Source organism: Penicillium canariense (assembly GCF_028826845.1).
Source record: "Penicillium canariense strain IBT 26290 chromosome Unknown utg000002l_segment0_segment0, whole genome shotgun sequence".
In the NCBI taxonomy this organism is placed as follows: Eukaryota; Fungi; Ascomycota; class Eurotiomycetes; order Eurotiales; family Aspergillaceae; genus Penicillium; species Penicillium canariense.
Window position 1 is genome coordinate 619,639 of NW_026622729.1, and position 27,331 is coordinate 646,969.

Below are 27,331 nucleotides of genomic sequence, written 5' to 3' on the forward strand. Positions count from 1 at the left end.
GTAGTTACGGTGCTTGGCTTGCAAGCATTCGGACGGGAACTCAGCACGCCTCGGTATCTCAATCTCTTCAATTCATTCAGTGGTTTTCGCGACCACTGGGGACACAGAAGGGTGCTGCTTGATGATCTGAGGGCTCTGATCTACTGACGAGGCAGATCCACGAGCTTGCATAATGCTCACTGCTCTGCTCGGACTGCTCGGACTGCTCAGGAGCGTGCTCACTTGTACTTAGTGACCAAAAGCGGCGAGGGACTGAGCACGAACACGGAAGGACAAAGCCAATACCTGACATAGGAAAAGGGTACGTAGGATAGGATAGTATATAACTGAATACCATACACATCAAAATGAATATGCAATTCATCGGCACACTGTTGCCATGTTCCCCAAAAGGATGAGTTGTAAAAGAAAGTTGAGAAACACACAAGGAAATTATGATATTTGAGGATTAGCCGCTGGTGAACACCTGGAAGTCCATACAATCTCCAGTTCCACCTCGAAGCAGCCTGATATTATTATACAACACCGTTTATAGGAGTACTTCCCATTAACATACCCCCACAGACTCAAGCAACCTGTTGCCAGCTTGCACACATCTACTCCGAATTAAGAGTCTTCTGATCCTCAGAGGAAGCAGCAGCGGGAAGGGTAACAGGCTCCTGGATCTCCTTCTTCATGCCACGGATCTCGGGGCTAGTGCGCTCGAAGTAGGTGTGCATGGTGCCGTTCAGGATGCTCTCATCGACATCATCCAGCACGTTGTCCTGCTCCTCGCCACGGGCAGCAACAGCAGCCTCCCACTCAGCGCGGAACTCCTCGACCTTCATCTGGTAGTCCAGCTCGGCGTCATACTGCTTGCCCTTGCCAGTCCAGCGCTCCCAGACAGACAGATGCTTGGAGTGGATGGCGGGGCCGTGGTAATCCTCCTCCCGACCCTGGCGAATGAATGCCCAGCGGCGCTCCTGCTCGCGCAGATCCAGGCCGGTGGTATCGGGGAGGAACAGCCAGGTAAGCAAGGTGCCGGCAAGACCGAACCAGGGCACAATATAGAACTGCTGCTGGGCGGTGGTGTACGAGCCGACGATGGCGATGATCAGGGCACCCACCTTACCACAGGCAGCAGAGATACCGTGAGCGGTACCACGAATGGGAGTGGGGAAGACCTCGGCGGCGACGAGGAAGGTGATACAGTTAGGACCAAACTGGTTGAAGAACGAGCTCAGGAAGTACATCGCCTGGAAAGAATGGATGTTGGCGGGCTTCTGGTAGTACTCGAACTTGAAGGCCGGGATAACGAAGAGGATGAAGCACATCATGAAGCCGACGATTTGCATCCACTTGCGTCCGTAGAGCTTAGAATCGACGAACCACGCGGCACAGTAGTATCCAGCAAGCTCAACAGTAATGTTAACCAGGTTCCACAGCCAGCCAGTGGTGACATTGGTAGCGCTTTCGGGGCTGATAACCAGGATGAACTTGCTCTGGAACAACTTGTTACCATAGAAGAAGACATCGTTGGCGAACCAGCCACCAGCGGTAGCAATGAGACGGGGAGTGAAGTGGCGGAAAACGAGCTTCAGGGACTCCGTATCATAACCGGTAACAGCAGACTTCTTCTTCTGGGCGACGAGCTGCTTGCTAGCGGCCTTCATGTGGTAAGTTCGGTAGTAGACGAGCCAGGCGGTGCCAATGGCAGGAATGGCGAACGACACACGATAGGTCCACTGTGTAGCGGTAGTAGAGATGGGGAACGCGCCAGTGCCGTGGTGGAAGATCAGCAGCAGAATGATAAGGATGGCCTGATTGGCGAACTGGCCCCAACCCTGCATCAGGAAGGCACCGACGACGGAACGACCACGGTGCAGACGATCCTCGGAGGTAGTGACCTTTCCGTTCCCGTAGCCGTTCTCCATACCGATAGTGGCGGTCATTGGGTATTCACCACCAACACCGATGGAGTAAAAGAAGAGAGACCAAGCGTAGCAGATAACCCAGCCGTTTTCGGTGAGACCCCAAGCGGCAGTGAGCATCAGAAGACCGACAAACATGATAGCGGCATCCTGGATCAGACCCCAGCGACGACCGATCCTGAACACAGAAGATTAGCTGTCGTTCTTCAACCAGTAGGGGTGAGATGGCTTACCAGTCACCCAAGAAACCGACGAGGATTTGTCCGACGATGATACCAGCAACCTCCATGTAGTTGACCGCAGCAATCCAGTTCTTGTCGCAAGTCTTGCCCTTCCAGCAGTCCTTGTAGGACACATTGAATAGAGCCGAGTTGTTACTAATGGAGAACAGAACGTAACTATAATCATCGGTTCCCTGTCAGTATAACCTTCATAAGATAAGTCATCGATGGGCTCAACATACCCCTCAAGACCCAGACCGGCACCAGGGAGGACGGAGTTCTTGAAGTAGTACGAAATCGGAGAGAGAGGATCATTCTTGAACATCTCCCAGAGCCAACTGAGCTCCTTGCTAGCCTCAGCACGGTCCTGCTCCATGCAGAAATTGACACGCTGGCTGACAGGCAGGTCCGCCCAGTAGGTACCATCCGGCGCGTAGCAGTCCTTCGGGCGAATGACATCGTCAAAGGCAGCTTTCTCATGAACCTCCATCTCCTCGAAGGAGGAGATCGGCTCCTTGTTAGTGGGCTCCATTGTCACGGGGGCAAGTGAAACAAGTGTTCAAAGACCTCGGAATGCCCAGGGTTGGCCGGGGGTAGGTGCTTTGACTCGGTGTAAAGAAGAAGAAAAAAGTACACGGACTGGCGCGATTTGATTGTATTTATCTTAATGCCTAGCCATCCATAGGGCATCAAAGTCAGCGACAACACCACGCGTAGGTAGCCACATTCTGACCTCGACCTAAGCACGCCGGGTTCCCAAAACTCGCGAACCTGACAGTGCATCATCATCCTATAGCAAGCACAGAAGCACGCACGATTCGCAACGGCAGTGGGGGGCTGCAATTTCCTTTCCAGCACTAGGTCAGGAAGCGCATCTCGGGTGCACAGACCGAGAAGGTATTCGGCACGCACGAGTGGATGAGAATCCGTCGGGGCCAGTGAGATGGAACGCCAAACTACGGTGATAGTGCACTAGGCCCGCTCCTGTCTGGATCAGAGCAGGGTAGCGCGCTAGACATGGGTGCTGATGGGAAGTGAAAGGGGCGCACGGAGCACGAAGTACTACGAAGTACATGTATGAACACGGACGAAGATGGTGGATGAAGGATGAAAGTGGGGACGATGACTTCTAGAAAGACACAAAGCGGCCAAAGCACCGCGCGATGTTGGCCGCGCAATGTCGTTGGGTTTGTCTTATTGGGTCAAGGGGGGGTTATATCGCAAGCGCGCTAACCTTTAGGTTTGGAAGGTTGGTCTAGTCTGATCGTAAGAAAGTGGGAGAAAATATTCAATGTGATAGTTATTGAAATCACAGACGAAAATTGTATACAATGTTGACTTGATGTTCCTCATTGATGGCGGCATCAAACTCTGCTGCGGACAAGCAACGCCGAGTCTTGGGGGCAGGCTGGGCAGTCTCTCGGCATTGCTTGTCTTCTCTGCCAAGCCGTTAGATCAGCCATCTTGATTTGTTTAGTTCTCATGGCGAAAAGCCATATACAGGTTCATACTTAGTCTTCTCACCAATCAAATCATCCAATTTTACCACGTGCTCGTGTTAAAAGTGGGGCATCCACGCAGTTTTTTCCCAGTCACATTGTGGAGATACCTCACGCCCCTTAATTGTTCGCACCACGAGCTTACCATAAGCCTACCACGAGCCTGCAACCCGCTATCAACAACTCATCAAGCTCGCGCAGGCGAAGCGATGACTGTTTGGCAGTGTTCACTCTATACTACCGAAATAACTCAGCTAAATCAACCAGGTCGACCAGGTCACCAGGTCAACCAGGTCGGCCAAGTCGGCCATCTATCCGCTAATCAGAGATTTCAATGTCCCGCTGGTTCGGAGTACTCCGAACGCCTTTTTGAGACATCACGGCATACTATTGGCCTCCCGCAACCATCATTGGACCAGATTCCGTAGGTCATCGACCAAGCGTTTTGTAGGATTGCGCCTAAGGCCCTTCCGCCCAAAGTCTACAACAACCCAACTCACAAAGTATTATTAACTTCACGCTCCTCGCTTACTATTCCAGAGGACGGAGCAAGCCTTCACTAGCCTTCGAACAGTCAGAGTTTTCATCGGGGGCGATTACCGGGAAGGAATGAAAGCCCCCAAAAATGGGACCAACTTTTTACATCCATCTCCTATTCCATCCCACTGCTCCCATAACATACGCCCTTGCTTAACATCCATATCTTATAGCCGCGATCTGCAGAAGATTTATGCAATCTCCATGCGACGGCCCGTCCAGGTCGCCAGGTTCGAGTGCATGATGTTCAACGTACACTCGGCGATTGGACCGGGCCCGGTGGAGTGAATGGGGCACAATATCCCTGCCTGCCACGGCACAGGCTCTTTAGTACAAAGCTTGGGAAAGCTTGGTACTCAGTCACGGGCCAGGAGAACATCAATTTGAACCCTGCTTAAGCCTGGGTTTGTTTTTTACTCGGACTTGGGTAATGTGCCGCCGGATCCGCAACAGCAGCCAGAGACAGATCCTTTCAACCCATGAACCATGAAGTTCTAGTTGGGCGGTCAGCGGAAGAAGAAGGTGGTCCTCACCGCAACTACCTGGCCCGGTACCTATTTCATCCTATTTTCTGGAATTTTGATCGGGTTCAATCGAATTGTCATATATATCACCCTGTAGGCTGATTGATCGCCAGTCTTGTATGCTACAGACCTCAAGGGCCTTGGATCTTATTATAGTGTAACGATAAACACGCTTCCATTCACTGCCAGGGAACTAAGCGCATTGGGATATATCTTGGGAGGATGACCTGTCTCGGCTGTAGCACTCCGAACTCTTAGTCCTCGCCAAGCGTATATCCATTAGAAGGTCTTCCCTTGCGACAGTTCTTGCATTGCTCTCAAGGTCACGCCAGATCTATTCAGAACACTGAGCCATCTCGATCAGAAATCAAAGCTGCGGAGGTAATAACGCTAAGTACTCTGCCACTTCCAATCTGAAGGGTCTTGCGTTCGGACCGGCTCTATCAGATCTAGCTGAAGAACGCCGAACGCCTCCCTTTCTGCTTTCGATCCTAGTTTCCATATATGCGCTTTATCGCTGACCCACAAGAAGTAGGACTACGTTGATGGCGCCGACAACCTCAAGAATGAGTTGCTAGGAGTACGATATCACTGCCTACTGTCTGATAAGTTTCATGATTGCCCCATCATATAGCATTCTCCTCAGTGGTGCTATCCAAGATAACTGGTTGGTGCAACTGACAGAACGTGATACACCCACCACTCCACAATCGCTTTTGTTTTTGCCAGCTGGAGCCTCCCTGCGCTGGGTCGCTGGGACGACGGTGCCAACCTCTTCCAGACTGTTCCCAACAACACCAGATACACAAATAGTGAGATTAATGTGACTAACCTGTGCTGGAATAAAGTTCGTGTCAGGGCCCCTTGCCTCTAGGTGAATACCCAAGCTACTAGTCTCGTCGGTCAATACAAATATCTACCTGCTAGTCCTGCTCGGCCGGTCATATTAACCACACTATGGTTCTGGATACGTATAATGGGACCACTCCAATATCCAATCTTCCGACCCTGTTTCCGTATGATGAGAGCTTTGTCATGGCTTGAGTGTTACGTACTCGAGAGATGGGACTACAGACGTGTCCGGAAGAATTTACGATTACGACTACTCCGGGGTCAAGCACGCCTTCCGCGTCAGCGGCGGCTCCTTCTAGTGGCGTTGTGGCAGATGTGATAGCTCCTGGGTTAGTTGCTCTGTGAGCATTGCTGCATTGGTGGGCGATTTAGATGTGATGTTTTGAGAAGGTTGATGTCCAGGGTTGCCGTTTATGCCGCAGAGCCGACATGACACAAAATAGCACGACATTATTGAGCTCTATAGTCCAATCGAACATTGCAGAACATATTTAAGTCCATCAACCCCACGCATCAATCACGAGCGCGGAGTCTTGCGCTTGTCTCGTGGCCAATTGACGTTGCGATAGACCGACAGCCGCCGACTGCCGCAATGTTGTGGATCTGTGGGGCTTATAGTTGCCCGCAACACATGCGACTCCGACCCGCTTATTCCATCTACCTCGAATTGATTGAGCGTCCATGGATCGCGGGAGCTCCACAGCTTCCCCCGCGGAGGGGTTGAGAAAGCTTCTCTGGAGCTGGTCATTCTCCAGTTGGTATGATCTGAGCCCGAGGACTGCAGTGCAAGCCAGTATTTAAAGAACGCCCCGGCCCTTCCAACCACAAATTTCTCCAGTCCTTTAAATTTTATCAAGTCATTGACTTCCAGTCCCAAGTACCCTGGGTGAAATACAGTTTGAATCCGATCAGGGCCCTCCACAGGTCTTCCATAAGACACCATGGCTTCCGACACCCGCCCAAACATTCTCTTCATCATGGCCGATGACCATGCCTCAAAATCAATTTCTTGCTATGGCGCAGGGATAAATCACACGCCTAATCTTGATCGCCTAGCTACAGAAGGAATGAAGTTTAATCACTGCTATGTGACAAACAGTATCTGCACTCCCTCGCGAGCCGCAATCTTGACGGGAACTCATAACCATGTCAACGGGGTCATGACGCTCGATTCTAAGATCAACAAGCATATTCCCAATGTTGCAAAGCACCTCAGAGTCGGCGGATATCAAACTGCGATGGTTGGCAAGTGGCATCTAGGTGAAGGGAAAGACCACGAGCCCACGGGCTTCGACTACTGGGAAATTGTACCCGGCCAAGGCGAATATCATGATCCGCAATTCATCGGCCCCGACGGCATCCATCGTGAACGAGGATACGCCACCGATATTATCACAGACAAGAGTTTAGATTGGATCAAAGCTCGGGATCCGAAGAAGCCCTTCTTCATGATGTGTCACCACAAGGCACCGCATCGTAGCTGGGAGTGCGATCCGAAGCACAAGCATCTATTCAAAGACCCCGTCCGCCTGCCAGATACATTCACAGACGACTACAAGAATCGCGCAAGGGCTGCAGCAGTTGCCAAGATGCGCGTGGCCGAGGATCTCACCTATATGGACCTCGGATTGGCGCAGCCAGATGGTGGCAGCGACACAGTTGGCACCAAGATGATGGATATATGGTGGTCGCACGACCGCAAGATCCCGGATCCAGACGACGTAACCCAGCTCAAACTAATTGACAAAGACGACGGGACTGTTTTCACCTTCACTACTCGCAAGGAACTAGCCGAGTTCAAGTTCCAGCGCTACATGCAACGGTACCTCCGCACGATCCAAAGCATCGACGATAACGTGGGCCGGATGCTGGACTTCCTCGAGGTCGAAGGCCTCGCAGAGAACACGGTCGTCATCTACACGTCCGACCAGGGCTTCTTCCTCGGCGAGCACGGCTGGTTTGACAAGCGGCTCGTGTACGAGAATAGTTTCAACATGCCGTTTCTCATTCGCTACCCGCGCGAGATCGCGCTGGGCAGCGTATGCAACGATATCATCTGCAACGTGGACTTCGCGGCGACATGGCTAGACTTCGCGACCCTCAGAAAACCAACCTACATGCAGGGGGTCAGTTTCCGGGCCTTGCTGCAACAGCAGGCACCCACGGACTGGCAGCAGGTTGCGTATCACCGGTACTGGATGCACCGGGACGTGATTCATGAGGCGTATGCGCATTATGCGGTGCGGGACCAGCGGTATAAGCTTATTTACTGGTATAATGAGGATTTCGGGATCGAGGGGACGAGGCCTGGTGGGGAGGAGAAGGAGTGGGAGCTTTTTGATTTGGTGGAGGATCCGTTGGAACTCTTTAATTGTTATCCTGAGAAGAAGTATAAGGATGTTGTAGGGTATATGACGAAGTTGTTGGAGGATAAGATGGAGGAGATCGGGGATGAGCCGGTACATCCGCGGTAGATTGAATACGCAGGGCGGGCCGGTACACGTCCCTTCTATAGCTTTCCGTGTCGAACCTGGGTCTCGGTCTCAGATGTGAAGTCTAGAAGCTCTATATTGTCAAAGTTGTACAAGATAAGTTATATACAAGACATAGTACAGGAGGGAAGTGATGATAAATGACAAATCTAAAAGGCCCGCTCAATAGGATATCTCATGCAACACGCTAGCATCAGAAGAGGGTGGGAAGTAGATGGAGGAGGCATGCATGAGAAAGCAACGGTATCTGGCGAGGAAGAAGAGAGAGGGGAAAGGAAGGATATATTTTAGACTCGTTGCTTGGTTGGAACCTCGATGGCATTCTGGAGCATCCATGTCAAGGGCCACGGTTTACCCTGCCACTCCTGGTCCATAGTAGCAGCAGCTTCCAACATCACCGCCAAAGAGAATTGGGGCTTCAAATAAGCAGCTCCTATTTCAATGTCACGATCGACGAAGGTCTTGGCCAGACGAAGCTGCAATTCTCGTTCTGGACCCTGGCTCTTGTAACCAGATACCAAATAGAGAAAAGGATTGTCTTGGAACTCGGCAGGCAGTTGGGTGAGGCGGTTCTGTCTGAGTCTGTACTTGCTGCGCGTGTTGCCTCGGACGATGACCTTGCCGGCGGAAAGACTCCAGATATTGCTAACATCGTCGGATCCCGTCCCCAAAGACGCATTGCGGGCGAGGGAGTCTAGGACTGCGCTTCGCATTTTGAAGGTCACGGTTCCTTCCATGCAGGCATAGTGCCACAGCACGCGGCACACATTGTAGTGGTGGCCGTCAAAAGCAATGAAGAAAAGCTTCTCCAGAGCGACGCCGTCGAGCTTGAACGAGGCACGTTTCATGATTTTGAAGGTGTACTCGAGGGCAGTGAAGATGTCGTCATCAACCATGTACAGAACTTGTGTGAGACAGGAGCTATTCATCTCGAGATGATACTTGGTGCAGATATCGAGCAACTCGTGCATGGCGGCGAAATTCTTCAATCGAGAAGCCACATTAAACAGCTGGCCCAGTATTGAGGGAGTGAACCAGTCTGCTCCGTTCGTTTTCACCATGAGGTCAAAAAAGCTGTGGACGCTCCGACCACCGTCCAAGTGAACGAGGAATGAATCCGAAATTGTTAGCTGGAGCGAGCTGCGGATCGTATTGGTATCTTTCATGTAGCCCTTCTTCGCCATGTCCTTGATGATAGCTGCCTTGGTCTTGTGTGTCAGCATAGCCTGCAACAACGCAAGCCAGGTGTCCGCGTTTGGACGAATCCGCTCTTGGGCCATCGTTTGCAGGAAGAGCTGGAACATCCGCTTATCTTGGCGCGAAGCTGCATTTTGAAGCAGAATGTTGTATGAGTCTGCCGTTGCGAGATGCTCTGCTCTGCTGAACACGTCCCGAGCAATGCTGAGAAATTCATGCTTGTATAAAAATCTCAATGCGCTGTTCAAGGCTGCCGTGGAGAAAATCGTGCGGTTTGAATCCTGCCGGAACAGCCGTAAGATGTGCTTAGCAACACGCTCTAGATGGGAGACGCCAGCCTCATCTCTAGCCTTTTCGACAGGATTCATTCTTCGGGCATTAATCACTTCTTCAATGTGTTCGGCAAATTCCTTCACTGAACCAAGTGATGGCGTGTTTTTGAGGAGTTCATTCAAACTCATCGGCTCTTGTTCATCCGCGGGAGATGCCCAAACTCCCCGTATCACAGGCACCGGGAGATTCAGCTGCCGCATGGTATCCGTCGAAGCCAGAATAGGAAACGGCGGCTTCTGGATTTCGACAAGAGGATCACCACTGGCCTGGAGATCCTGTTGCTGTTTTATTGTATCCTCAACCAATTCCAAAGTGCGGTCTGAGCCTGTCAGGATAACCTTGCGGCAAAGTCCATTACCCTCCTTGGGGGGAGAACGTGCACCCGACATCCGTGCCGAACCGGAAGATACCAGATATTCTCCTTCATAGCTGTGGTTGTGATCCCAGACATCAGAGCGATGGTCTCCTCGGGTATGAGCAACTCTTTAGACTTTGACACCTTCTTGGGACCAGTCCGAGTCTGTCGATGTACCCTCAACAACAAATCCCGCACATCAAACCAGCTTCCTAAATGATTCCGGGGTATGTCATCACGATTTTCCTTTGCGATGATGAATTCGCCGTACCGCAACTGCTTCCGATTCCGTGGGGACAAATTCCTTTCCAAGAAGCTCTTGGGAACTCGTATACGTGAGCCTGGTGTCAAGGGCCGCAGATTCGATCCGTTGGATGATTTCTCTTTTAACTTCTTTGTGGCTAGATCATGGAGCTGATTCGGCTTGTCGGTGACAGATCCGGCCGTCTCCCTCGAGCCCAGCGCAGACCGACTCGCATCTTGTGATGCAGCCGGCTTTTTTGTACCCTCCCCCTCATCCTTGTTATACTCCAACACGTCTTCGACAGCATGTAATTCCGCACCGGAACCATTGTCAGGCTGAGTAGTGGTAGTAGCATTGGTGATCCATCGGCTCGATTGTCGGCGGAATGACGGTGATGTCGAGGTACAGGGGCGGACGTCTGAATGAAGAGGAGTATTGGCAGGCGTTAAAGACGAAATCGGACGCCTTCGCCGCACGGCCGACGCGGCCCATCGGGGGTAAAGGAATAGCAGCGGTTCATCGGGGCCAGCCGCGACAGCATCCAAGGCGGCAGACAGATGCCTTCTTAGACACGGGCGGCCACGCGATAACATATGGAACGATGCCCCCTAGTAGCATCCAAGGCATTAAAGGGGAGGTGTGTTGTTGGACAGGATGCGAGGTTGAAGGACCGCAAAGACCGCACGCTTGCTCCGAAAATTGCTGCGCGCTGGCCGTTCCGGAAGGCGGTGACAGGATGCCGACTCGGACAGCGCAGCCATTCCGATCTGATAAACCGCGGGCTAAAACTACAACCTCAATAGTTCGAAATCAATGGGGAATATAAATTTCGGGGATTTAATGCTGAATGCGACTGCCACGTGAATAGATCCATCCTTTCGGTGATTTTTTTCTCGACTAGGTATATGTCACAGTGTGTACATGTATTCCCTTGTTTGCCGAACTAGAGTTTCCCGGCTGCAAAAGCACATGCCGGGGAAAGGTCCGCATTCATGAAAGAAGCACATTTATTAATGTCGAAAGAGATACTTAGGCACATGATCATACATGACATCTGATCTCAACTTGTTATGATAGTTCGACGTGCGTGCTGTAACTAGGCAATCATCCTTAATTGTACCTCAAGGCCTCCTCACCGCAGCGGGCCTCGTAACCAACACCGAGGCAACGGAGGAGGCTATGGCGCCCAAAAAGAGCACCAAAGAACTCCAGCCTGTGTTTGAGAGCGGACGAGAGACAACAGAAGTAATTCCAAAGTTCAAAGCTGACGTGAAGAATATCCTCATCATACGGAAGGCCGGGCCATAGCCAAGACTTCTTCATCAGAGGAACGATGATGGTCAAACTGCTCAGTACAGACACACTACTACTCTGAATCAGGTACCAAATTGGAAGTCTGCATATTGGGTCTCAAAGATATCTCACAGTCCGGATGATCAATATTGCTGACGAAAGAGAATGCCGGTATAGCGCTTTAAAGATAATCAAGACAAGAGAAAAGGAAGTGCTGGATAGCAATGCTAGGTACATCGCTTGCCTCTTATGAATGGAGACAGACAAAGACCAATCAATAATTAATAAATATGTCCCTCTCTCCCAACTTCCGCTTTCTTCGGGATGCCTTCGATTTCCTTCCCCTTCAACACGCGCAGCGGCTCACCAGTCAGCTGCGCACGTTTTGACAGCAACGTATCATGTCTTGATACAGGTGTCAGATCCAGTAGGCCAGTGGCGGCGTGCCCGTGGGTATCCGTGAAAACCTCCGGGCCGGTGATATGCTGCCTGCCAGACTCAGCTGCGCGTGAGAGGCTGTCTCTTTTGCGCTCTATCTTATCTTTGTCTTCAGTATTGGGGTCGGAAAGTTGCTGGGAGAGGTCGTGGACGGTTTCTGTGAGGTGAGCTATGAATTGCCAGCGGGAGGCTTGGAAGAGGAACATAGGCATAATCTCTGGGATCTATACGGCAACCACATAAATAAGTGACATGTCAAGAAGTCCATGGATAGTTCTCGTCTTACCTTGTCGTTCAGATAATATAGTTCCTCACCACCCTCCTCGACAAACTTCTTCAACGCATCAATCCTCGCCCGATCAATAGATGTCTGCTTCAGCGCACGCAGAAGACTCGGTATATCCCCGATCTCCTCCATATGCGCCTCTTCCTCCGTTTTCGAGCCAAGGCGGCTCAAAAACCCAGACTCAGTCCTCGACAATCTGGCAATACTCTGCTCGCGACTGCGCACCTTCGATGAATGAATAGTGAAATAGTCCTCGTTCAGCATGTGCGCCTTCTCAAATTCCGACCGTCCAGGGTGCCGCCTTTCGGGGATCTTCGTTCGAAGCCGCAGCCAGCGCCGCCGCCGAACGAATGAGTGGAACCAGGGATGCGTGCCGTGCCACTGGGACGAGCCGAACGAGAAGGCGTACTGCCAGCCTTGGTCGTCGACATCGCCAGACATGTCGACGTACCAGGTGCGCCAGGCCCATTCCCAGCTAGGATCGGGGACTTGTGCGTTGGTGATGTTCACGGGGCTATCGCGCTTGTCTTTGGTCATCCAGGCGGAGGGGTCGAGGTTGAGGAGGGAGCTGTGGGAGTAGAGAGGGACGCCGAAGAAGAACCAGCCGCGCTGGTTTTCGTAGAGAATGTCTAGTTCGGAGAGGATTTTGGGTTCGTCGGTGGTTGTAGGTTGCTGGGTGAGGCCGTTGGATTGGGGCGGCTCATTCGTGGTGCCTGGAGCTGGCGAGGGAGCAAAGTCGGCTGTGTCGACGTCTGAAGCGCCTGCACCGATCGAGTCCCTGATCCCCAGGTGTGAAGATTGTCGACTTGCTGGTCCACCGGAGCTCGAGGCCGAGACTGAGCCTCGGGCCCGCGACGATTCCCTGCTCAACGAATGCTCCGTGTTCGTGTCGGAGGGAAGGCCGAGTCTGTCTGGTTGCCACTTGGCATATTTCCGCTTCGCAAGCTGTCCAGATACAGATGTACGGCTGAGATGTTTTGCCAAAGTGCCTTGTCGACCGATCGTGGAGGTTTGTCGTAAGGCTTCCCCGCCGGTTGGCTGTTGCGAGGGGACAGTGTTGTCTACAAGGGAGATGCTGTTGCGGTTCTCCATGGTTGTAGCAAGGCGATTTGAGGGCCCGCGGGTAGGCTGTTCTCTTCGTCTATGGCCTCAGTAGCTCTCAATGGTATTTGAACGATCCATGCACAACTGTCGGGAGCATTATCCTAGCGATCGTCGCATACTCCAAGGCAGCCGGCAGCAAGCAAAAGTCAGCTCCCAGAATCGGTGTAAGTCAGCGGGAAACGATAACAGCGAAACATGAAATGGTAGAATGAACAAATGGCCAAAGAACCGGGCTTGGAGGCCAGGTAAGTTGAGCAAGTGAGGTTAAAACGAGGCAGCCAAAGCGACTTTCAAGCTTCGGGGCGCGGTCGCCGATGACATCGTTTGCGTTTGCGGGGACGGCTGCCCACCGCCGTCACCCACCGATCGGCCCGTGCCAAGCCCGCATCCTTGAAACCCTCCTACGCGTGCCCGGTCAACACATCCTAGCACACCACCACCATGGCCGCGCCACACTACCGCAAGATCGAGCTGCAAACTGCAGCAGACTTCACCTATCTGTATGCGAACACAGTCGCGCTCTCACGACAAAAACTGGATCTGCACCTGCCCCCTTCGGCGACCAACGATGATACGCCGGACCCGATGCGCGAGCGCGTGCGGGAATTGGTCGACGATGTAAGAACAAACCTCCTCTCGAGCTCGCCTCCTGAGACAAGAGGATGATCAATCCGGGTTCTGGATGTGCAGACGCGACATGAGTCCAGCAAAGCGAAGAGAAGAGAGGAGAAACGTAAGGCTAATAATACCTTGAAAACAGTACATAAACCGCACCTTCACAACAGCCTCCTCCTCAATCAGCATCAACGGGCTAGACTCCTCCTCGCCGGCCTTTCCTTTTCCAGCCGCGTTCACCGCACCCGAGACCGTCGAGTACGAAGCCTTCGACGCGGAGCTCGCCTCGCGCGTGAGCACACTGTACGCCCAGCTCGAGTCTCTGACAACGACCGTTGCACAACTACGCCGCGAAGCACCACGGAAAGCGGCGAAGCAGTATGCTGCACAGCTGGCGGCGTTGATCGAGGAGGAAGGGAAGGAGGATCTGGAGGATCTGCAGAACGAAAACATAGAGCAAGAGGATGAGACGGCAGGGAAGGACGTGGAGGCTATGGATGTTGATCCGGAATCAGGGTCTGGATCGGCTGCGAAAGAAACGCGCCCGCGACGCAGCCATCCCAATCCGAAATGGACGCTGGATGTCCCGCTCGGCACAGATGAGGAATCGGAGCGCTGGCGGAGCGGGGATATGGCCGAGGTATATGAGAATGCACTGCGGACACTGCAACGGCTGCAGGGTGAGGGTGACGCGGATGTGGATGTGGATGCCACTGAGGCGGGCTCTGAAGGCAATGCGCTGGCGACGACGGTTGGCAAGGCCGAGCGGGCTGGGCGGGCGGCTGAGGTGGTGGAGAGTATGTGAGACATCTGCGCTCCTGCACTCGGAGGTCGAGATTGGATGTTTGACTATGACCATCGGAGTTTTTTTGTTCTTCTCGTTTCCTTTGTTGAACGATGGCGTTTCGGTGCCAGGGTACGGCAACCGAGGATCATGATACCATTATCTTATTGTTTCCGTGGTCTTAATTTACCAGGCTCTTTGAGCCATCAGATTATTGAATATTAACCATACACCCTTCCTCTGACTGAGCCATACACTACCACGATCTGACGCAAAACCCTAGCACTGGAAGAATGTCAATCCAGGTGCGAAGACCACCTTCACTATGTGCTCTCCGCGTATACACTAGATCAAAAGAATCAAGCGAGAAGATAGAGAACAGAGCCAGTCTTAGTCTTCATCATCGCTCTACACTCCTCTTTTCCACGCCCACCACGCTCTTAAGCAAGACTCAAACTCAATAGCGAAAATCCTGCATCCCACCCTGATATTGTTTTGATCGATTCGTTCCCTTCTATATACACAAGCAGACATGGAACGTAACCGCCTAGACTTAACGGAGACAGCGCAACAGAAGACATGGCGGGAAGGGCAAGGGCAAGGGCAAGAGCGAAGAAAGGGGAATCAATCAAGGTCTCCATGATATTCTTCTAGATTGGGGAAACAAGAAATAGCAAAAGAAGGGAAACAAGGCTTTGAGGCATGGTGTTGATTCCAGGCATGGATATATGCCAGAGATTGGGGATATCAGATGGAGGCAAGGTTTTTCTTCCAGTAGTTGATCTTAGGAACGACAGATTAGATGGCTCATTACTCGTTGACAGGATATTCTCATCCTCAACCTCCCTTATCTGCGGCGATATTCTCTTCTTTTTTGGCTCCTTTTCTTTCGGGAGGTCTTTGTTTTCGATACGAATGAGGAAATGTTTGACTGTAGTAGAGCAGGACCGGCTCCGGACGAAAGCGACACGGCGAAGCGAGTGGACCAACAAAAATCGTTCTATAAGTGCTTTGCTTTGCTTTCCTGTCCCTTATGCGCTGGCCTGAGCTCCCTCCTGGCCCTCGGCATCCTTCTTCTCGTAGCCGGGGTCCTCGTTCTGGATAACGGCCTCCTCGGCCTCCTTCTTGGGGGCGGTGGCCCAGGCGGGCGGGCGCGCCCACTCAGACTCCTGCCAGGGGCCCATATCGGACAGCTCGCAGCCGCCCTCGCACGTGCACGAACCACCGAACTCAACAGGAAGGTTCTCGGCGGGGACCTGAGCGAGCAACTCCTTCTGGTAACCGGAGCCGAGGACGTGGATCTTGTTGACGGTGACGGGGTCGAGGAAGCCCTTGACGACGGAGAACACGCTGCTGAATCCCCAGGGGGCGTTGATGAGGTACAGCTTGCCCAGGCGTTCGGGGTAGTAGTTCTGCGAGATCTCGGAGGCCTGGCGCACGTAGCCGTAGACGGAGGGGATGCTGGTGACGCCGACGCCCTTCAGGTCCATGATGGTGCAGCAGGTCTCGAGCAACTTGCCGGCCTTGCGAGAGCAGGCAGGCAGGCGCGGGTCCGCCAGCTTCTCATACTCAGTGACCAGGTTCTGCAGCATGCGCTCGCCGGTGGTGATCTTGTACATGGCATTGAGGTCAATCTTGCCTAGCTTCTCGATGTAGACGGGGCGGCCATCCTGTTCGCGGGGGGCGGGGGATTAGTTTCCTTGCATTTCTCCAGAACCCAGGCTTTCATTTCAGCACAACTGGGCATTGCCAGATCGACCTACCTTGTCCGTCTTGTGATAGTATTGAGGGTAGAACTTGAACACATCGGCCTTCTCAGGGTATTCGAAAGTGCGAGGCAGGTCATCTGTGCCAAAATCCTTGCGCCACTTCTCGCAGTTCACGAACCTATTCGCCACCCAAGACACACATTAGAACGCATCACATCAAAAGCCGTGGCAGACGCAAGCGCATTCTCAATAGGGAGGAGGAGAATGGGTTGGGGGGGCAAAAACAAGGAAGCGCACAAGCCTCTCTCTGGCCGTCGTGGACCGCCACCAAAGTCGGGGGGGGGGAAGGGAACAACATACATGGCCTTGGCCGCCTCAACATCGAACTTGCGGGCGCGCAGGAACCGCAGGAGGGTCAACGTGTCCAATCGTTCCGTATAGCCCATCTGCTCAAGCAGTGTCCGCAGCTGGTGCACCTGCGCATCCTGCTCGGGGGTGGTGTGGCCGGGGTGGCCATTCTGCGGCTCCGGCGCGGTGGTCGGGAACTCGTAGTGATCGTACTTGGGATCGATGGGCAGCTTATGCTCGGTAGCGGCCGCCATGGTGAAAATACGGGAGTGAATGAACGGGTGGAGGGTGGAGGGGCGGAGGAGAAGGAGGAGAAAGGAGAGACACAGGGAGGCGAAGAGAAGGTGAAGGTGCAGCGGTGGGTTTGGGTCTGGGTGTAGGTGGGGAGGCGGAAGTTGGCGTGGCCACTTCGAGCTTTAAAAACGGCGGGGATCGGCCGCGTTTGGGCAGCGTAAAGCAGGACGCTAAGGTTTGCGTAGCGGATGAAATGCGCTTTTGCAGGTCTCGCAATTTCTTCAGAGGCCATTCGATCTCTACTCCGCCGTGAATGGGCTACGGGGTCCTAAGGGGGTAGTTAGGTCGAGGGATGACAGTTGGGTCCATCGCCCAACCATCATCCTCGTCAACTCATCCGAGGGAGAAAGGGAAAATTAATTACTGGCGATATAGGGGGGAATCGAGGAACACGCGTTTTCGAGCACGGCCGGGTGTGAACAGATAACCAGTTGTTATTATCCATTCTCTCCTGTTCTACATCTTGTGCTTCATACTGCTACTACCCACATGCGGCACAGCCTTTCCATCTCACATCTCGCACCATGTCACATCTCATTGAGTTTTGCAAGAGTCGGAGACCAGTAAAAAAAATACCATCAAACGCCTCCGAGAAGAGGGGCAGGAGGCGGTGTCGGGCGAACCCACCTGCAGGACAAGACCTAGGCGACTTCAAGCCAACTAGAGCGAACTAAGCACGAGATTATCGGCGCTTGAAAATTGGAGTCCTCGGCAAAGCCGACACCAGGCGTACAAAGCGGCCCCGCCAACCTACCAAGTGATAGGAGAGGAATCAATGCGAACGGTCCGGAGTAGATTCGCCATCAGGACGGAGTAGGGATGGCCTCCTACGAGGCTCTGCACCGGTAGACGGGAGACCAAACAGGCAAAAACGGGTATTCAACTCAGACAACCGCACAACGAGCAGGCATTATTATACACAGCGCAAGGAGACCATATAGCAACAGGCCCGAGCGATGATGGGGAAGTAATCAAAAGCATCCGAACAACCCAGAGATAGGATTACAGAACAAAAAAGCCCGAACCAGATCGATGATATAATGCAGAAAACAAGACAAACGAGCCAAAGAACGATGCGCTGGGTATAACTTGCAAAAATCCACCACGGAAAAACAAAGAAAAGAAAATCGATTCGATCATGCGATCACTCGATCAATCCGACGATCACCGACGGGCCCGAGCCAGCGGGTTCCCACCGCGATCATCGCCCGTCAAATATGTTCGTATATCAACAACACACATTCACACTGAACACGTACCCCGCCCACATCCAGATATACTCGTTCAAGGTAGACGCCTGGCTGGACGGGCCGGTTGCAGTCATGGCAAGAGAATTGATCCAGTCCGTCGTGCTGTGTGCCGAGGACGGATGGGTATATTGGATAACGGAGAGATCCGGGTCCATCAAGATCATCAAAAGAGTCGGCGGCGAAGTGGCGCGGCCGCCAGCCGAGTCAATTGGGGTCGGAGAGACAGTTAAGTCAGTCCATCAGTACACTACTCGCCTGTACTCGGTCTCATCAATCATAAAAGGGGGAAGGTAGCGCGGTGGTGTCGCGACCCTTTTTACCACCCCTTCTTGCGTGCAAATCGTTTGTTCAAGAGGGTTAGCACCTTGGTGACGTTGAACTGGACGTATTCCAGGTCAAGATCCTCGAGGTTGTCCTTTTGCATTTCCAGGAGATCATCGAGCTTGAGATCAAGCTCCAACAATCCACGGGCTCGGCCTATAAATGGGATCAGTTAGTGCTCAGATATATTGCAAGGTCATCTCTCATATCGATGCGATATGAACTCACCCTTATAATGCAGGCTGATGACAAAGGTGCCGGGCAGCGGGCTCTTGAACATAAAGTAGATGTTCGCCCGACGGTTCTCCGGTACGTTGCTGCGCCGAATGACGCCCTCTTTCTCGAGCTGCTGGTGCGTGAACTTGTACGGCCCTAGTTCCTGATGCTTCTGCTGCTTCCGCGACTTGCCCTCGGATTGGCTGCGCACGTTGTGGAGATAGGACTTGTAAGTTTCCAGCTGGCCCACCAGATAGGCATTGTGGTCGCGGATGGTGGCAAACACCTCCTCGAGCTTCCCGGTTTCCTCCAGCACATTCTGCTTCAGGGAGCCGAGGTGCACCAATTCTTGCTCCACCTCATCCCGGAGGAGACTGAATTCATCAGAGCGGTCGATCACGCCCATGTCTTGCAGTTGACTCAACAGCTCCATCGTGCGGATACCCTTGCGCACCATCACGGCGTCGTTCTTGAGGGTAGCCGCTGCCTCGGCGATACGGTCCAGGCGCAGCGGGCGACGAGCGACTGAGGAGTTGGGAGGCAGGGAACGGAGGATCTGGACGAAGGTCGCCTTGGCCTCCATGAAGAACACTTCCTCTTGGGTGATGTCCAGGGCGGCAGTCAAGTCATCCAGAGCAGTTTCCCATCGGCTGAAGAGTGGCACTGTAATGGTGCGGTTCTCTTTGCGTGGCACCTGTGGCGGGGCAGCGCCCAGCTCCTGCAACAGCAGGGCAAGATGGGAGTTATGGTCTTGAGCGAGGGCCAAACTGTGCTTCTCCAGGAGAGCATGCGTCGCGTACATTTCGTTAAGAGTGATCTGGAGCTCGAGATCACGCTTCGACAGAGCCACGTAGTTGTCCATTTCCAGGCTCTCGTAGAAGTCCTGGACTTCGCAGAGGTCGAGGAGGAACTTGTTCACTCGCTCCTTGTTCTGCTCGATGAAAGGCTGCAGACTGGCCATGTACGGCTCCTTGGCATACGAAGGCTTATTGGCCAAGTTCTGAAGCATCTTAGCGATCAGAGTCAGGGTACGGCGCGGCTTGTCGGTCGGGGTGGCGTCGATCAGCATATAGGAACGGGGAGTGACAATGGCGGGGTTGATGAAGCGCAGGAAGAAGAATCCACCGATCAGAGTACAGATGGTCTGGTCCTGAGCATCCGGGTACTTGCGGCGGGACAGGCTGCGAATCTGCTTGCAAATCCAGCGAATACCGTACGGAGCCTCATCCACCGACTCGATGATGGTGGTCAAGAACCCGTTCGCGATATCCGTCAACATCTTCAGGCGGGGGGCAATGATCGCCTGCACCTGCTTGTTGTCGGCGGCGTCCTCGGCCGTCACCGAACGGGCCAGATAGTCGGGGAGCGAGCCCGTCTCCTCCTCGATCTGCTTCACCATGCTCTCGTACACCTTCAGGGGGTTGATCTCCAGATCCACCTCTCGCAATTCGATCAACGAGTTGATGCGATCGGCAAGGACCTGCTTCAGGTAGCTCTGACCGGGACCACGGCGGGTATAGGTAGTCATCATCCGAGAGACCGGGGTGTTCTGGCGCAGGAGGGAGGAGTACTCGGGGGTGTTGTCGAACTGGTAGGTGAGGACGGACTGAAACATAGTGAGCAGGAGATGCTCTTCACGGCTCTCGTACTGGTTTCCGTAAATGGTGAACATGACCGTCTGAAGAAGCGAGTCAATCTCCGCCATGGAGACCAGCCGGCACAGATGGGCGATATGGCGGGGCTCGGACTGCAGGAGGAACAGGAGATTGCCATATTTCTGTGTTCGTTCGTCATTCGGAAAGAATCCCTCTTGCGGATCGGCAGTATCGTCGAGATGGCTAGCGACTTCGTTTTGCTACAGGATAGATGTGTCAGTGCTATGGTAGTCCTCAATCCTAGGCGGCTGATTTCCGGGTCTCGATCTCTTACCTCCTCCAAGGCCATGCGGTTCTGAATCAACAGTGCTATCCGCGAGTCCAAGTACCGCACATCCTTCTCCAGCACGAAGTTCTTCTTGGACTGCGACGAGATCTTGGACTTGAGTTCGCGGAGGTATTTTTGGGCTTTTTGCGAGTCAGTACCACACATCCACACGGCGAAGACCAGGGGGATCCCCGCGTACCTCGTGCCAAGTCATCTGAGATTTCCAAGTCTCGGTCCTTCGCGGACATGGACAGGTAGAGTGCGGTGACCGACATCCGCTTGGATTGGCGGAGCGACCGCGTATCGTGCGACGACATGGTGTTCTGTCGTGCGACGGGCTGAAACGAGGAGGACGAGGACGAGGAGGCTCGGGAGATTCTCGATGCAGGCTGAAGCATGGTCGCAACGGACATTGTGGTATCGGGCGGCGTGCCGTTGGGATCCGCGAAGGTGGTCGACTGCACCGCACAGGACTGCGACGATCAGGAAAGTGGTTCGCGCGACAGTCTTGAAATAGGGGGGCGGAGAGGGCAATGTCAATGGATGTATTCTCACGACCACGAGGGCAGGGAGTAGAGTCGCAGCGCCTACCTCGAGTATATCCCCAGCGTAGACCGCAAGGCGCGCTTCCACGAACCAAGTTAGGAGAGGGGGAGGGTTCCGCGAGGTCGGAGACGTTGGTCGGCAAAGAAGGTTTCGACGAGACCACGGGAAAGAGCGCGGGAAAATTGGGCGGACGGACGAGACAGACGACTCAATTGGCGCGGGTCGATACGGGGGCAGAATTAGGCGAGGCCGATGATGCCCAACGACAGATGGGCCAGCAGGGTTTGCAGGCGAGGGAAGCCAACTGAAAGAATGGAGGGAGGGGGAGGAGAGAGAAGGTCGGAGGGGGAGATTATTCTTTCGTTAGTTGCTGCTAGGGCGGTTCTGGGGAAAAGGGAAACGCGCGGTGGATAGCGGTGGAGCCGTCGATTATTAGAGTACTCTGTACGGAGTACGCACTGTACGATTCATAGAGGAACGTCTAATAGGAAAGGATTCTCTTCGAATCATCTGCCTGGCTATTTTGCCTCCCCAAGCCAGATAGCGGGAATGAGACTTTCTGTCATGCAAGGGGAGGTGTGCACGCCTCTTTTCTTGGGCCGTTACCGTGGCCCTGTTTACCCTTTTTTTTACCCCTGGCCCAATGCACCTTCCCACTTTTCGCCACTCGGCCCTGCGAACTATCCGTGCTGTTCGCCCATTTCTCTCCGTACGGAGTAGGAGTCACGTCCATTCCTCCCCTGGTCCGGTTCCAGAGATGACCCTCTCGCCTGTGGGAGGCGATCTTGTCCCCCCCCCCCCCAATGTCGTCCCTGGCAGTTCCTACGACGGGCGGGCTACGGCGGACTACGAACTACACCCTTTCGCGATCCCTCCCACTCCCACTGGTGCCCCGGCGGTCTCCACTCTTCCACTGTTCCTCTCCTCGCACTATCTCTTTACGGAGTGTACGGAGTGTACGGAGTCTCTCATCTTGACGTCAGGACTGACCCTCAAGTGCCCCGAGTGCCTCGATCTGGCGTATCCCGTCCAAAAGGGACCCGGGCCTTGTTCGCCAACCTGAATGCTTCGGCCCACCGCGCGGTACCTGCATCCGAAGCAGGATGGGGCCTTGGGGCCCAGGGCCGCACTGACTCCAAGTGGGGAGGGCCCCCTGGACTGGGGCCTTGTCGGCCAGTGAGGCCATTTGCGTTGGGACGGACTGGCGGGACGGGCTTGGTCCACGAGACCTCCATGTGGACGGTGCATTCTTCACGGCATTGCTCCATTACCACTACATACTCCGTCTTGACCACGGGGTCGTACGGGGCCCTACGGAGCACTTACAGCTCCCTCTGGAGGTGCATACAGTTGCAAAGTCCAGTGGACGTCACACACGGTTTCAGATTGATTTTGGGCTTCCCGGGAAAGCGAAAATGCTCGTTCAGTCGGAGGGGAAGAGAAAGATATCCTTCTACCACTCGCAGGTTTCTTCGTAGACAGACACCTAGATAATGCTGACGACTACGCGGTAGATAGATACGCCTTGCCGAGGCCCCTGGACCTGCAAGTCAGGAAAGGTTGACTCCATGATTGGCCCAGATGCGTTCTCTTCTGTTCTTCCTCATTGCTTATCGGTCCTGTCGCCGACTGCTCTTTCCTCCGCTGATCTCATCACTCAAGAATGCTGGACGGTGTATGGCCCGACGACGCCCCGCCCAACCGAGCTTACCACACTAGCCAAGGATCCACACCCAACCTGGGCATCGAAAAAGACAGCTCTCCACTTTGATTTGCTCTGCTCCTCCATCCACAACTCTGGGCTGCTGCAGGTGCTGCAATCGTTTGACGCTTTCAACGGGATGTCTCAGACGCAAGGCTCCTAGCGGATCTCACCTGGATTGGCAGACCGGCTGGTCCATCCGACATCGTGCAGTCCGCGTGGATGATGAGACACTTTGCACCCGAAGAATGAGATCAAAGGCAAACCGGGCAGCCTGGTGCATTTCCCAGGCATCGTCGTAGGGCTCGTCCGGAGGATATTCCAATCACCGTCCGCTTTCCGCCGTTCCAGCTGGGTAGCGTGACCTGGACCACCATTCTTACTTCAATAATCCAATATTCCACTCCCTCGTCAAGGTCCCGTCCCCAGCTCACCACCCATACTATCCCCAATCCATACACCTTATGCGGGGGTTCGCAGGTGTCTTGTCGTTGCTTTTTCTTCTCTCTGCTTTTGGCCCCCCCCTTGGACCTCACACTTGCATCGGCTGGTCCGTGCTGAGACCGGTCAGGGGTAAATGCGCGTGAGTGGATCCCAGTCAGACCTTCGGGATGGAGCATCCTCGAGAGTACCCCTCTCCACAGCATGAGCGCTGAAGGGAAGGATGCATGAAGCCTGCTGCATGTCCTACGTCTGCCTGACCCCTGATCTCTGGGGCCGTTCCAACGCGGCACCTATCCGCCATGTCTCTGAGACACGCATGCGTCCGGCATGGACAGTACTTTATCAGTACTACTGTAAGAACGGGGATGCCACGGCAGGTCCAGGATGACGACCATGACTCTAACCTTAACCATAGGACTCACGATAAGTTTAGAAACGGTGTAGTCTCCGTCCTCCATATCCCGCGGTCGCAGAGTACTCCATCCGGTAACAGATAGAGAGACCAGCCGATCACTCTGTGTTGGATTTGTTGGATTTGCCCCATTTCATTCCTATGCACTTCCCAACTAGGTGCGCACGCTCGACATTAAGCAGATTAAACCTCCATGTCGCCCGCCACACCCATCCACCCCGACCCGATCTCCCAAACCACACGGGCCAACTTGTATCCCATCCCGTCCGTCCTGAAACGCGCCAGCCTCCGTCGTAGATCCGTCGCAACTCGCAGCTTGTAGCAACCCCCTATTGGGGCTCTCTGAGGGGGGCTATCGTGTCGCGTATAGCATAGTAGTATGCGGCTGGACAAACAGAGTATGCGGGCAGTAGCTCTGTGTTCAAAGTATACTCCGTACGGTACTCCGTATATGCATCCTCTGATCCACCGGCGATGTCAAAGCCAGAGCCAGCGATCAGCAATGCATGCATCGGCCCAGCATAATCCCTGTTCCCCTCAGGGGTCTCTTGGTCCGCGAGATGGCCCATCCTATCTCTGTCGTGAGCAATTAGCGGGACTCCTGGGATCGGCTGTGCTCTCTACTGCTTTGGGGCGCGACCAGCCGGTTGAAGACGATCGGAAGTGTAAATGCACACCGTCGAACCTTGCATTCTTTTTGGCGGGAGATGGCCTGTGCGGAATGATGTTGCTTGTCGGCTGACCGCACGAGCTGGTCTGGGCTGGATGGCTGTCTGGCCGTTGGGTCTGTGCTGGGACGGCATTCGGGCTTTGGGGGGCATGATCATGATGAGGTGCATGCGCAGACGCTGGCGCGATGTATGCCTGGCCATGTGACTCTGCCGTTGAAATGTCGCTCTCTGCGGAGAAGTTGATTGATCCACGTCCCGTGCTTGAGATCGATGACTGGGTTCATGTCTGCAGTGGAATCTGCATTAGAATCTGCATTGGAATCTGCATAGGTGTGCATGGACGCTGTGTGGACTGGCTAATTCCCTCATTTGCAGCAATCTATCTGCAGCGAGTGCTCTCCGAATCTCCAAGAGGTCAGATCATAATCCACCCGGCCTCGGAGGCCCGACGCTTCGAACAATTTCATACTCGCATACCGTTCTCAAACACCATCATGGCTGCACATGCAACACCATGTCTGCCCTGACTCGCCCGCAATCGCAATCGGAATCACAAAGCCCCTCAACTGTTCTTCTTCTGCGCCTCGTCTGTCGCTCCATCCCCCGTAGCCTCATCCTCCCCAGCATCCCCATCACCCCCATCCTTCTCATTTTCCCCTTGCTCCTGCATCTTCGGCAACCAAAAGCGCGTAATCATCCCGCCCAAGAACCGCTGATCCACCCACTTCACCAGCCCATATAAAACCCACCCCCAGCCCCACAGCGACACCCCCATCATACTAGCCACGAGCAGGATCGGCCCGAGGATAAGCACCGACAGCACCGCCCACAACACCAACGCAACAGCCGCAAACACGAACAGACCCGCTAGAAATACCAGGAGCGGGACACCACAACAGATCATCTGGCACACGAGGAACGTCGACGCGATGGGCCGCTTCAGCGCCGCCTCGTACATGGCCGCTTGCTTCGGCGGCGGCAGCAGCCTATTCACCAGCCATTGAACCGCCCACTCGAAGCCGTCCAAGGCCTGCGGGACCAGCGAGTGAAACCACTGGCTGAACGCGGCCCAGATGCCGCGGAAGTTGATCTCCGGGGCGGGTTCCTTGGTGTTGCGCGGCCCGTCGTCCGGGGGGAATTCGCCTGGGATGACCGGGTTGATGAGGGGTTTCACTGTCTCGTGCACTTGCGCAGCAGGTTGCTGGGCGGTAGAGTGGACCGTGTTGGAGGCTGTGTCGGTGACTTTGTTGACAGGCAGCCCGCGCCCGAGACCGCTGGTGACGGAGTCGAGAGACATCGTGGGTGGAGGGGGCGGAACTGGCAGGAGGTCGTAGATTAGGATCGATAGCGTAAGGGCAGCGAGAATGGTTAGATGGTCTATTCCATTCGCTAGTGGTGGGGAATAGCTTCTGAGGATACTGATACTGATACTGATACTGATCTATATCAAGCTGATCGGGCGATCGAGCCCATGACGTAAGGGGCGCTGCGTAAACTGGTTGAATATATTAATTTGGGTATCTGGACACCTGTGATATACCAAAACAGGATAAATTGAAAGTCACAGCAGGGGAAAAAGCTCCTGTACCAACGAGGAGCCGAACTTGATTTCAGCTAAACCTGTACAGCCTATGAAGTGTCAACCGTGGCAAAGTGGGAGTTCTATCTATCCAATGGGACCTGGATCACATTCCAGCCTTCGAGCATTCAATTATTTGGCGAAATTGGATTTACAGCGAGCTGTGCACTAGAATCGCCTCCAGTAAATGATGTGATGGGCGTCAAAGATTGTCTGGGAGCCTCCTCCAGAAAAATAGCCCGGGAAGTTAGCTGCGCCCTGGTAATCAGGCACATAGTTCCCACTACGGGGTCCAGTTTCGTGGCCGTCGTTCCATTGCAGGATACTCAGTATTGTATTTCCATGAAAACTGAATATTGATAGCGACTCCACCATGTCTGTCGATCTGATCACAGTAAAACACGATGATTTGGAATCGGTGCTCAGCTCGTAAACAGTGGCACACGGGTCTCCCAGTCATTCGCGTTCAAAGTGGACCATTTACTGCAAATCCAAAAGCAAAACATATTAGAGATATTTCAAGGAGCATTCTAGAACTACTACGTACCGATACAAACTAGCATCGGGCTGGTATTAAAGCACGAATTGACCTCGCTCGCGACAAAACGCAAAGTGGGGCTTCTCCAAGATAGAGACAAAGGCCAAGTGCTGCATTGATCATCTGAGCCACGCTAGTTTGAATCCGCGAGGACGCAATATTGCTTGGTATCACGTTTGAGGGTTGGATAGGCCAATCTAGCCGGGATTTGATCTTAAGTTCGAGCTTGGATCGGTCAGCCTCGTTTCCCCCAAGAACGAATCAGCCATGTTGCGAATGAGCTCTTATTTAGAACGTCCGGAAGACCCGCGTTACTGCATATAGGATATTGCTAGTTGCCTGATACGAGAGGATGACCTCTTTATAATTGATGAGCTGGGCTCTGGTCAAGGTAAACTCAGTGTGCACACATGGCTTGAAACTAGATGTGCATATGACACTGATGAAGAGCTATGTTTTACGTCTCTCCCTTGCCTAGTGGTTCTCTTTCTCATTCATTCGAGTTGTTTCCTCCAAAATCTTCGAATAAGGAATTACTGGATGAAACCATGATAAAGTGTTTCTTATGGATACCCTATGTGCCCATTGCTTTAGATTGTTGAGGCACGCGCATGGCTCTACAACACAGGTCTTCGCGGTTGGAGATAAAAACGTAAGCTGTTAAGTTAAATACAGCACGTTTCCTAGAAAGACC

The 27,331-nt window shown here is 53.6% G+C and overlaps 10 protein-coding genes across 10 annotated transcripts; 3 read left to right on the forward strand and 7 right to left on the reverse strand.

Moving 5' to 3' along the window:
• Window positions 1-596: 596 nt before the first annotated feature.
• N7482_003424 (uncharacterized protein) lies at window positions 597-2,663 on the reverse strand (the record flags this gene model as incomplete). Its single annotated transcript, XM_056685549.1, has 3 exons — window positions 597-2,088; window positions 2,144-2,308; window positions 2,374-2,663. 3 exons carry the CDS (start codon window positions 2,661-2,663, stop codon window positions 597-599), a joined length of 1,947 nt encoding a protein of 648 aa, XP_056544291.1.
• Window positions 2,664-6,484: 3,821 nt separating this feature from the next.
• N7482_003425 (sulfatase family protein) lies at window positions 6,485-8,017 on the forward strand (the record flags this gene model as incomplete). Its single annotated transcript, XM_056685550.1, has 1 exon — window positions 6,485-8,017. One exon carries the CDS (start codon window positions 6,485-6,487, stop codon window positions 8,015-8,017), a length of 1,533 nt encoding a protein of 510 aa, XP_056544292.1.
• Window positions 8,018-8,322: 305 nt separating this feature from the next.
• N7482_003426 (uncharacterized protein) lies at window positions 8,323-10,757 on the reverse strand (the record flags this gene model as incomplete). Its single annotated transcript, XM_056685551.1, has 2 exons — window positions 8,323-9,994; window positions 10,015-10,757. 2 exons carry the CDS (start codon window positions 10,755-10,757, stop codon window positions 8,323-8,325), a joined length of 2,415 nt encoding a protein of 804 aa, XP_056544293.1.
• A 981-nt stretch (window positions 10,758-11,738) lies between these two features.
• Window positions 11,739-13,273, reverse strand: N7482_003427 (uncharacterized protein; the record flags this gene model as incomplete). The annotated part of the gene is made up of 2 exons (XM_056685552.1): window positions 11,739-12,119; window positions 12,182-13,273. 2 exons carry the CDS (start codon window positions 13,271-13,273, stop codon window positions 11,739-11,741), a joined length of 1,473 nt encoding a protein of 490 aa, XP_056544294.1.
• A 453-nt stretch (window positions 13,274-13,726) lies between these two features.
• Window positions 13,727-14,705, forward strand: N7482_003428 (uncharacterized protein; the record flags this gene model as incomplete). The annotated part of the gene is made up of 2 exons (XM_056685553.1): window positions 13,727-13,903; window positions 14,046-14,705. 2 exons carry the CDS (start codon window positions 13,727-13,729, stop codon window positions 14,703-14,705), a joined length of 837 nt encoding a protein of 278 aa, XP_056544295.1.
• Window positions 14,706-15,715: 1,010 nt separating this feature from the next.
• Window positions 15,716-16,995, reverse strand: N7482_003429 (SEC14 family lipid-binding protein; the record flags this gene model as incomplete). Its single annotated transcript, XM_056685554.1, has 3 exons — window positions 15,716-16,354; window positions 16,448-16,571; window positions 16,754-16,995. 3 exons carry the CDS (start codon window positions 16,993-16,995, stop codon window positions 15,716-15,718), a joined length of 1,005 nt encoding a protein of 334 aa, XP_056544296.1.
• Window positions 16,996-18,601: 1,606 nt separating this feature from the next.
• On the reverse strand, window positions 18,602-21,158 carry N7482_003430 (Ras GTPase activating protein IRA2; the record flags this gene model as incomplete). The annotated part of the gene is made up of 4 exons (XM_056685555.1): window positions 18,602-18,762; window positions 18,835-20,677; window positions 20,752-20,885; window positions 20,945-21,158. The coding sequence occupies 4 exons, from the start codon at window positions 21,156-21,158 to the stop codon at window positions 18,602-18,604; spliced, it is 2,352 nt and encodes a 783-aa protein (XP_056544297.1).
• Window positions 21,159-22,048: 890 nt separating this feature from the next.
• Window positions 22,049-23,156, forward strand: N7482_003431 (uncharacterized protein; the record flags this gene model as incomplete). The annotated part of the gene is made up of 3 exons (XM_056685556.1): window positions 22,049-22,238; window positions 22,289-22,533; window positions 22,806-23,156. The coding sequence occupies 3 exons, from the start codon at window positions 22,049-22,051 to the stop codon at window positions 23,154-23,156; spliced, it is 786 nt and encodes a 261-aa protein (XP_056544298.1).
• An 876-nt stretch (window positions 23,157-24,032) lies between these two features.
• Window positions 24,033-24,721, reverse strand: N7482_003432 (uncharacterized protein; the record flags this gene model as incomplete). The annotated part of the gene is made up of 3 exons (XM_056685557.1): window positions 24,033-24,201; window positions 24,282-24,419; window positions 24,474-24,721. The coding sequence occupies 3 exons, from the start codon at window positions 24,719-24,721 to the stop codon at window positions 24,033-24,035; spliced, it is 555 nt and encodes a 184-aa protein (XP_056544299.1).
• A 361-nt stretch (window positions 24,722-25,082) lies between these two features.
• N7482_003433 (seipin co-factor family protein) lies at window positions 25,083-25,817 on the reverse strand (the record flags this gene model as incomplete). Its single annotated transcript, XM_056685558.1, has 1 exon — window positions 25,083-25,817. One exon carries the CDS (start codon window positions 25,815-25,817, stop codon window positions 25,083-25,085), a length of 735 nt encoding a protein of 244 aa, XP_056544300.1.
• Window positions 25,818-27,331: the final 1,514 nt, after the last annotated feature.